The sequence below is a fragment of the Echinops telfairi genome, unplaced genomic scaffold, assembly GCF_000313985.2.
Source record: "Echinops telfairi isolate 266 unplaced genomic scaffold, ASM31398v2 ScPeMD7_2010;HRSCAF=2546, whole genome shotgun sequence".
NCBI classification, from domain to species: domain Eukaryota; kingdom Metazoa; phylum Chordata; class Mammalia; order Afrosoricida; family Tenrecidae; genus Echinops; species Echinops telfairi.
In genome coordinates this window covers 15,903,182-15,914,006 of record NW_022105908.1, presented here as the reverse complement: position 1 = coordinate 15,914,006, position 10,825 = coordinate 15,903,182, and the positions used below count along the sequence as shown (strand labels likewise).

At 49.4% G+C, this 10,825-nt stretch overlaps 1 protein-coding gene across 1 annotated transcript in view; it reads left to right on the top strand.

Moving 5' to 3' along the window:
• The window catches only part of DRC3 (dynein regulatory complex subunit 3), a 57,100-nt gene that overhangs the window by 11,669 nt on the left and 34,606 nt on the right, over positions 1 to 10,825 (top strand). Inside the window, exons 2-4 of the mRNA XM_045293303.1 lie at positions 205 to 379; positions 4,042 to 4,158; positions 7,006 to 7,172. Of these exons, the coding sequence (XP_045149238.1) occupies positions 220 to 379; positions 4,042 to 4,158; positions 7,006 to 7,172 (444 nt within the window). The 5' untranslated portion in view covers positions 205 to 219. The remainder of the gene's footprint in view (positions 1 to 204; positions 380 to 4,041; positions 4,159 to 7,005; positions 7,173 to 10,825) is intronic.

Below are 10,825 nucleotides of genomic sequence, written 5' to 3'. Positions count from 1 at the left end.
GAGAGTGAGTCAGTGAATGAGAGTGAGTGAGTGAGACGTGAGTGAGTAAGAGAGTGAGTCAGTGAATGAGAGTGAGTGAGTGAGACAGTGAGTGAGTGAGAGAGTGAGTGAGTAAATCGTAAACACCTTTTTTAAAAGCATAGTTCAAATGCAAAACAAACGCGCGATGGAAGCAGCAGTGTGAGGGCCATGTGTGTCTTTCAGGAGGCTGGCCCAGAGATGAACCAGATATGTGGGTCGATAGAGCCCAGAGTGATGGACGACGACATGCTGAAGATGGCAGTGGCCGAGCAGGGGCCCCGAGAGGAGGCCGGGCAGCTGGCCAAGCAGGAGGGCATCCTCTTCAAGGACGTCCTGTCCCTGCAGCTGGACTTCCAGAGTACGTGCCTCTGGGTACACAGGGGACAGGAGAGCAACCCTCCCTGCTCTACTCTCAACCGCAAGTCTGGATCCCCACACCAAGTCCCACACCAACGGACCCATATCAGCATCAACGCCTGTTGGGATTGAAAGCACAGGAATTTGCTGTTAGGTTGTTAAGTCTCATTGAGTTGGTTCCGACCTACCGCGATCTTAAGACTGCCCAGCCCTGCACCAGCCTCACAATATTTTCTATGCTTGAGCTCATTGTTGCAGCCCCGATGTCAGCCCACCTCACTGAGGGCCTCCCTCTCCTTTGATACCCCTCTACTTTACCAGGCATGATGTCCTTCTTCGGGGACTGGTTTCTCTGACAGCATGTCGAAAGTACTATGTAAGATTAAGCCTTGCCATCCTTGCCTCTAAGGAGCATCCTGAACTTACTTCTTCCAAGACATCACTTTGTCTTTTTAGCAGTCCATGGTACTTTCAATATTCTTCTACAGTCTTCCTTATTCAATGTTCAACTTTTCACATGCATATAATGCAATGGAGAAAATCATGGTTTGGGTAAGGCACACCTTAGTCCTCAAAGAAACATCCCTACTTTTCAATATTCTAAAGCGGTCTTGTGCTGCAAATTTACCTACTGCAATGCATCTTTTGATCTCTTGACTGCTCTTTCCATGAGCATTGCTTATGGATCCAAGCAAGGCAAAATCCTTAACAATTTAAACTTTTTCTCCATTTATCATGATGCTACTACCATCTGTGCGTAATTTGGTCTTCTTTACACTGAGTTGTATGTAATCCATACTGAAGGCTGCAATCCTTGATCTTCATCAGCAAGTGCTTCAAGTCCTCCTCGCTTTCAGCAAGCAGGGTTGTGTCTTCTACTTATTGCAGGTTGTTAATAAGCCCTCCCCCAATCCTGATGCCATATTCTTCTTCATATAATACAGCTTCTCTGATGATTTGCTCAGCCTACAGATTGAATCAATATGATGAAAGGATACAACCCTGACACACACCTTTTCTGATTTTAAACCATGCAGTATTCCCTTGTTCTATTCACACAACTGCCTCTTGATCCATGTGCAAATTCCACATGAATCAAGTGTATATTCTTCTCAAGGTTATCCACCGTTTATTATGGTCCACACAGTTGAATGCCTTGGCAGAGTCAATAAAACACAAGGTAATATCTTTCTGGTATTCTGTGCTTTGAGCCAAGATCCAACTGACATCAGTAGTGATATCCCTTGCTCCACTCCCTGTTCTGGATCTTGCCTGCACCTCTAGCCACACCCTGTCAATGTACTGCTGCAACCATTGTTGGACAGTCTTCAAGAAAATTTTATTTGCATGTGGTATCAGTGATATTATTCCATAGTTTGAGCATTCTATTGGGTCGCCTTTCTCTGGAATGGGTACAAACATGGATCTCTTCCAGTCCGTTGGCCAAGTAGCTGTCTTCCAAATTTCCTGGCATAGACATGTGGTTCCAGTGCTTCATTAGCTTGTTGAAACACTTCAATATTGGTATCCCATTAATACCTGGAGCCTTGTTTTTGGCTAATGTTTGCAGTGCGGTTTGAACTTTTTCCTTCAAATTCTTCTGGTTCTTGCTCATATGCGACCTCCTGAAATTGTGGACTATCAACTAGTTCTTTTTGGTACAGTGACCCTCTGTATTGTTTCCATCTTCTTTGGATGCCCCCAGTACATTCAATATTTTGCCCATAGACTCTTTCGATATTGCAACTCAAGGCTTGAATTTCCTATTGCGTTCTTTCAGTTTAAGATATGCTCCGTGTCTTCTTTTTGGGTTCTCTAATTCTAGGTCTTTGAACATTTCATTTCATTATAATAGCTGCCTTTGTCTTCCTGAGCTGCCCTTTGACATTTGCTTCAGCTATTCTATGACGAAGAGCAAGTTTCTGAGTCTCTTCTGACATCCACTTTGATCTTTTCTTTCTTCCTCGTGTTTTTAATGACCTTTTGTATTCTTTCATGAATGATGTTCGTAACGTCCTCCCACAGCTCATCAGATCTCTGCCATTAGTGTTTAATACATCTAATCTGTCCTTGAGATCTTCTCGAAATTCAGATAGGATAGACTCAAGGTCATATTTTGGCTCTCGTGTACTATATGTGTATAGTTGCCTTTTGTGTTGTTGAAAGGTATTTGGTCTGAACAAGTCATTGGTCTTGAAAATTCTATCAGTTTGCAAAATGCCAGCTTTGTTTCTATCACCGAGTCCATATTCTCTAACTACCATTCCTTCCTTTTTGTTTCCAGCTTTTGCATTCCACTTGTCAATAATTATCAATGCATCTTGATTGTATGTTTGATCAATTTCCAACTGAAGTCATTGGGAGATTTCTTCAATTTTTTTCATCACTAGGTTTTGTGGTTGGTGCGTACATTTGGATAATAGCCGTATTGATTGGATTTCTTTAAAGGTGGATAGATAGAATCTTATCACAGACAGCATTATACTTTGTGATTGATTTTGCAATGTCCTTTTTGACAATGAATGCTATGCCATTCCTCTTGATTGGCGTGGCATAGTAAGTCATATGATTTTCTGATTCAGATGGCCAAAACCTGTCCATTTCACCTCACCCATGCCTAAGATACCAATCTTTATGCATTCCATTTCATTTTTGAGCACTTCCAATTTTCCTAGATGCATACTTTGCACATTCCTGAGCATCAGCAGATTTTTGCAGCTGTTTCTCTTTACCTTGAGTCATGCCTCATCAGTCAATGAAGTTGCTGAAGGCTCCACTCCTACAGGCTTTACCCGACTCAGGTGCCCACGGTCTTCCCCACGCTGAGAAAGCAGCTCCTCCTCAGTCACATTGTGAGTGCCCTCGGACCTGAGGGGCCCATCCTCCGGCACTGGCTCTGACAGTGTTCTGCTTCCAGTCATTGGGCCATCAGGATCTGACAAGGTTTGGAAGCTTTGCACAAGGTTTTCAGCGGTTACCTCCTCTAGAGTGGTGAGCCGCGTCCTTCTTCATTGTCTGCTCTTAGTTATACCTTTTTTCACAAATTTAAGGGGAAAGGTTTCAGTCTTCCACCATTGAGTATGATGATCGCCTTGGGTTGATGTGGCTGTATCAATGCCCTTTGCCTGTTGAGCATTTCCCCCTTTTCCATTGCCTATTTTTATTATGAAAGGGGATTGACATTTTCCAAATGCTTTTTCTCTAAAAATGCCTTTTGCCAAATGCATCTCAGAACTCTTGACAGCAAGTGACAGAAACCAAACTCAAATTAGCTTAAGTTGGAAAGAGAATGAATTGGCTTATGTAACTGGGACAGGTAGTCATCAGTCATGGCTGGATCCAGATGCTAAACCAATTTCAGGTCTCGGTCTCCCTCCCTTCTCCTCTCTCCTCCCCCAACTCCCCGCCCCCACCCCCCAATGGACCTATCAGGTTTTCCTGCAGCCCTGGCTGACAGCACTGATGACCACCCTCACACTCCTCACCCTTACCCTCACACGGGGCCCCTCAGTACCTGGCCACAACACCAGGACACCCACATACTCCAAGGTGGAGGTGGAGGGGTTGTGGGACCTTTTGCGTGACAAATGCTAACCATCTCAGGCCTCACAAAACCGTACCTGAAGGCTGTGACCACCTAAACAGTCTCCTCTCTTGTCACAGACATCCTCCAGATAGACAACCTCTGGCAGTTTGAGAACCTGAGGAAGTTGCAGCTGGACAATAACGTCATTGAGAGGATCCAGGGTCTGGAGAAACTCACACACCTGGTCTGGCTGGGTAAGGTCCCCCCCTGTGTGTCCACTCAAAGCTTAAGATGATGCCCCGCCAAGGTGATGTCCTTCCCAAGGGACAGGAGCCAATCCTGCATGACAGTTTGCTACCAGCCCCCTATGAGCCTGGTGTAGCTAAGGATCTGAGCTGGGCAAAGCACAGACGTGGCCCCAAACAGAAACTCCAAAACTAAACATACTGCCATTGAGTCCATGCGGACTCATAGCGACCATGTAGGACAGAGTAGAGCTGCCCGTGTGGGTTTCTGCGACTATAACTCTTCACAGGAGTAGAAAGCCTCATCTTTCTCCTGCAGAGCAGCTGGTGGTTTCACACTGCTGACCTTGTGGTTGGCAGCCCAATGTGTAACCCACTATACCACCAGGACTCGGACAGACACACCGGGAAGAGTGTTCTGTTCCCATCTGCCCAGCTTCTCTGGGAGAGAGAAGCACACACGGGGACTATGATGGATTGACAGTTACCTGTCAGCCCCAGCAGTCAAATCAAGCCTAAAATAACTATCACAGCTGGTAGTGCAAGCTGAGTCCCTACTATATGCCATGTGTGAGCCTAGCTACGTTCTCTACGCGGTCTCTGAAGCCTTACCGCATCCCATTGTAGAGATGTATATACTGAGACCATGGCAGCTAAGTGGCAGTATCAGTCATCCAGTCCATCCCTGTCTGACCCTAGAGTTCTATCCCTCCTTGCTAAGACTTAAGTCTGCGGGTCCTGTTACATCTGATGAGGGCCCCTAACAGAGAGAAGGTGACAGACCCAAGGGTTACTTGTATACTGTCCGAGTGTTCTATGGTGGCTGTAACAAAGTTCCACAAACTGGGTGCCTCTTAAGAACCAAAAGGCCTTACAGTTCTCGAGGTGAGGGGTCCAAATGCAGGGCTGGGTCAGCAGAGCCATGCTCCTTACAAAGCCCCAAAGGAGAGCCTCTCTTGTGTCCCATGGGACAGCCCCAGGCAGTCCTTGGCTGGCAGATGCCTCTTCTTACGGCCACATAGCCTCTGTGTGTCTCTGTGTCTCTTTCAAAAGGACACCCTTCAGATACGGCGCAGATCCACCCTGCTCTAGCATGACCTCGTGGGAATAATAACATCTTCAAGTACTTTATTTTTTAATGAGGTCGTGCGCACAGGTGTTAGGACTTCCATACGCTTGGTGTGGAATGGAATGGGGACGTAATCCATCCCTCACATGCACATGAGCTCATTAAGCCCCACAGCAGTCTTTGTTCCAGTTCCAATCTACAGACGAGGAACCAAGGCTCAATGAGGCCAACTCCCTGGCTCAAAAAGCAGCGGAGCTGGGCCTCAAAGGCATACCTGTCTGACCCCAACGCCCACATTCCTTTCAGCCTGTCAGGCTGCTGTCTGATGGCAGGCGAGTCCCAGGGGTGGCACTCTCAGCAACACCTGTGCTGAAGTGGCACGCTTGTAAGAGCCCCGTATGTAGGTTTGACTGGGCCTCCCCCAGCTGCAGACACTGAGCCTCAGAGAACCTGACAGAGTCAGACCACAACCAGCGCCACCGCCCCCCTCCACTCCCCCCCCACCCCCCTCGCCAATTTTCCAGGATATTCAAAGTCACCTTCACTGTAGGAGATGAAGACAGTGGGCTTGGGACTGTCATTTCAGGGGCAGATCAGCTGTAACCCTGAGCCATGCGCGCGCGCGCGCACGTGCCCACGCCCCGCGCATCCCCCAGGAAGGCGGCCTACCGTGCTTTACAGCAAGAGCTAGCAGGCCCATTGACCTCTTAGACACACAGTCAGTGCCGTGTGTCCACTGAGAGCCGCTGTCAGCCTGTCCACCCAAAGAGACACTTGGTTTCCCTTCTAAAAAAAGCTGGCGCCTCTGTCCTCAGACAGGAAGTCAGCCGTGCGCCAAAGCTTTTCAGCAACGGTAGTGTATGCTCCCAAAGGCGGCTCAGTGCTCAGCACTCCCTGTTACGGGGAACGAAAACAGAAAGAGGTCACGCCAGGATTGAGAGGTCATGCTGCCCTCATGGGGGGAATTTCAGGACAAAACTACTTCCTTAGCAACCCAGTGATATCCCAGAAGAGCTAGGGGGCTGGGATCCAGGGGAGATGGTGCTCTGATGGGTCAGCAAAGCCCCCTCACCTGCAGACACAGGCAGCCACTGCATTGCTAGGGATGCTGAAGCCACTGGCATTGATTCCCAAAGAGTCAGCCTCATAAGCTCTTTGTAACCTGGGAATGTCACAGTGGGAACGTATACCCAAAACCAAAACCCACTGTTTGTTGAGTCTTTTCCCACTCATAGTGACCCTATAGGACAGAGTACTGCCCCATAGTATTTCAAAGTCTGAGACTAATCTTTACAGTAACAGATAGCCTTATCTTCTAAGGACCAGCTGGTGGGTTTGAACAGCTGACCTTGTGGTTAGCACCCAATGCTTTACCTAGGGAACCACCAGAGCTCCCTTGAAATCAGTCACAGGGGTAGTATTTACACCACAGAAACTGGCAAGAGCGACACACCAGCCCCCATGCCCATCCCCAGTTAGGACACATTTATCAGCATACCATTAGTTCAGGAGGGGCAGGAGGCAACCCACCAAAGAAGAGACTCTGGTGGCCTGGTGGGAAAGGTAGTGTGCAGGCCAGGCGTTTGAGTGTAAGCCCAGCCAGAAAGACATGGACCCGGGCCTTCAAGCAGAACTGCCGAAGGTGGTGGGAGGGTGGAGCTGCAGACAGGAGTCCAGGTATGGCTCCTAGTACCCACAGCTCACCTGAGAGCTCACCCAGCATGAAGGGGCTTGGTGGCTTTCCTCAAGGACAGTTATTCCCTAACCCAGTAGTTCTCACCTCCCAGATCTGTCCTTCAACAACATCGAGGCCATCGAAGGGCTGGACACACTGGTGAACCTGGAAGACCTGAGTCTGTTCAATAACCGCATCTCCAAGATTGACTCCCTGGACGCTCTGGTCAAGTTGCAGGTGCTGTGTCTGGGCAACAACGAGGTGTCCAACATGATGAACGTGAGTGGCCGTCGCAGGGTGGGAGACACCAGAGGGACTGGGCAGAGGGGGGGCCGAAATCTCGTGACACAGAGCGATGGCATTTGTCCCCAGGGACTCTGAAAGCCCGGGGTTCCATCTTTTCCCTTTCTTCTCAAAAAGCCAGAAATACAGGTTGCTTCAGAGATGTTTAAATACTCCACTCAATGAAGAGTTTCTAACTGGCCGGAGCCTGTTTGCTCATGGCCGACAAAGAGCAACCAGGACAGACTGGTATTTGCAAAATGTCGGTGCCTAGAACAATAGCCAGAGTGGGAAAATGACAGGCTGAAGTCCTGGAATGGGGAACTTGGAAGGGGACTAGTGCGCCTTTTCAGGAGTTTGACCCAGAGGATAGGGCTATTTCCAGGGCCGTGCATTCGGAGCAACACGGTGGATGAGTGTCTTTGAACAGGGCACCGTTGTGACCATCTCTACCGGTCAAGAGATTTAGTTGCTATGCAATGTGCATGCCACCCTTGTCTTCAAAGGAGGAGATTTCTTAGCCGTTTCTAGCAAGGCATTGACCTGTGATTTCCCCCATTCTGCATGTTGTTCTAGGCACCCACATTTGGCAAATTCTAGTCCATTTCAGTTTTACTTCATTAGCCAGGACCGAACCAAAAATAACCACCTTGAAGCCCTGGCTTAACCCACCTAAGAGTCTGAGGGTCAGCGGGTTGCAGGCACACCAGCCCATAGTGAGCAAATATCCCCGAGAGGTGTGGCTTACGTATGGGGATCCCCAGTGCAGTGATGAATCAAGTGTGGCCCTCAGATCACTCGCTCTTACTTAACCTGATGAAGTCACAGGGTGACAGGGAGTCGGGGGCCATGAGGAGGCATCAGCAAGGCCTGCAGGTGTGGGGAGGACACCTGGGAGGCCAGGTATGTCTGCGTGAGTTGCCGTGAACACTGGTCATCTTGGGGCAAGGCAGGCTGCCCTCTTACATCCTTTGTCCACAAGCTCCCCAGGCTCACTAGTGAGACCGCTGCACGGGACACCTTGAGTCTTGAGGTCTCTACAGCCTAGACGGGGGCAGCTGGGCAGTGGGACGGTGCAGAGAGCGTGTGGGTGTGGGGATGGGGCAGGGGTGCAGTCCTATCTGTGGAGCCTGTGCCAGAGGTGTCCGCACGATGACCTTCCGCTCTGCTTCTGGTCCAGGACCATGCTGTCACTGACTCCCCAGTCCCAGGTGCTGCTTAGTATCCTCTCCAGTTCCCTGTTCTGTGGAGGCCAGGCTGATGGCTTGAGTTCACCTCCCAGCTGCCTACCCTGAGACTGACCCTTTCCGACACTCTGCTGCTTCCTCGGTGAGATGGAGGCATGGCCCTGCCCTGGCCTTCAAAGCTGTCCCAGGAGATGGTGAGAAAGTGTGGAGGGAGTTCTCTGCCAATGGAAGAGGCAGCGGCCGGGATCGTTTCTAGGAGAACGTTGGGAGGGAAAGGGGCTTTGGGCTCAGAGTCAATGAAATGTCATCAGTCAGCAGGAAGGACGGCCTCCTAAGAGGAGGGACTAGCGTGAATGAGGCCTTGAGAATACCAGCCTGGTTCAGGGCTGCTGGGACTCCTGGGTCACAGGTCAAGGTCGAGGGGTATGCAGTGAGTCGATGGGGCAGGGACAAGCATGGGGGTTGGGGCCTCGTCGCAGATCCTCTTGAGTGGCGGCAGAAGCAGGGGGGTGATGTGGACGGCTCTTTGGCTGGGGCATGTCGGGATGTGTCTGCAGTTCAGGAAGGAGACCTGGGCGCAGTGCAGATCGGTGTGCAGCAGCTCTGCACATGGGCTGCTAAGGGCTGACTGTTAAAAAGATGCAGCCTTCACAGGAACAAAGGTAGCCCAGCTTGCTGAATACTGAGTGGAGCTGAGGGTCAGCCTATTGGATAGTGACGAGGCAGTCCCAGGGAGCTGGAGAGAGCAACGGGGACAAGTAACACTATCCAGGTGTGCTACTGAGGTTGCTGCTGGAGGCGAGGGGCATTTGTCCAGAATATCTCCTAGACTTGAACCCCTGAAAGCCTGGGGTCAGAGTGTTAACCCACCAGTCCTGTTCATCCGTAACTAAGGGGCACCCTGGAGGTGTTATCTCTTCCCGTTGGGATGAGTGAGCTTCTTGGCTTCAGAGCCACTTCTGAGGCAAAAGTGGGGCAGCTGGGAGCTGTCCACAAGTTCTCCATGGCAACAACCAAGCCCAGCTGCGTGCAGCAAGGATGTGTGATAGAACGATGGTTGGCCTCCCTAAGAAGGGGTCGCTTCAGGCCCAAACAGCAAACTAATCAAGGACTGTGTTAGTCTGGGCACTTTAGAGAAACAAATCCACAGAAACTCATGTATAAGAGAGTTTTATATAAAGGGTAAGTGCACATTAAGAAAACATCCCAACCCAGTGCTGCCTGAGCCCACAAGTCCAACATTGACCCATTAACCCATATGTCCAACACCAATCCACAAAGTCCTCTTGCATCTCACAAAACAGACGCAATGATGCTGACTACAGGAGGAAAGCCGAGTCAGTGAATGTGTAAGCATCTCAGCGCTGGCAGGGGTCTCCACACAGCTGCTCCAGCACCCAAGGCTGCTTCGGGGTAGGTCCATGTGGCTTCTCCTCAGGGATGTCTTGCAGGAAGTGAGCCTCTCCAGCTGAAGCAGGGAACTAACTGGCTAAGGTAGCTGCACCCTGGTCCGACCCTCAGAAAGCAAGAGACCCAAGAACTCAAAAGGCGAGGCTCACTGAGCCATTTATCCCTCCGCCCTTCAATTAACCCCGCATGTGTTTATCGGCCAGGTTGGCACAATAAACTAACTACCTCAAGGACTAACAGACATGACTGGATGGATCAGGAGTGATTCAATGGAGTTTAGGGGCTCACTGTTCCCAGGTTCTGATGACCTGCCCATACGTTGCCATCCCAAGTTTCAGGAAATCATTTCTTCCCAATCAATGCCCTCACTTCACCAGTAGACATTATTCAAGGTGGGGAATTCAATTGGCAATTGTGCTTCAGCAACTTCTTTTTTGTTCTTTTCCTAACAGCTTTATTGGTGTATATGTCACATATCATACAATTTAATCATTAAGAAGATCTGTGCCATCATCACCACAATCAATTTCAGAACGTCCTCTCATATTCATTCTTGTCATCCCCATTTCTCCCCATCCTTCCCTACCATTTCCCTATCCAGCTGCTGTCTCTGTAGCTCTACCTATCCTGGGTTCCATATACAGAAGATCATATAAAATGAAACATAATCACACAAAAGCATGCAAAACAAACAAGCAAAACAACCCACAGTGACTAGACAAAACAGAAAAACCTCAAAAAGAAAGTCAAGAATATTAAAATTGAACCAACTTTAAAATGGGCCAAAGGGAGGGGAAGCAAATGATTACCTAACTACACCTGCCAGAATCAACTGTGCAGTGCTTTCTGTGTGACAGCACGGCTACTCACATCCCTCAACTGCGGTCAGAGGGGATTCACCAGACACTGAATTCATTTGGGAGCCCTGCAATGGGTCTTGGGCTGTCACCGTCACCCATAGCCTTCTGCAAACCGGATGTTCACAATGTAAGCTCTGATCCTATTCTCTCCTTTGGATTTGGGTTCAGTCCTTGGATCACACAAGCTTCTGGC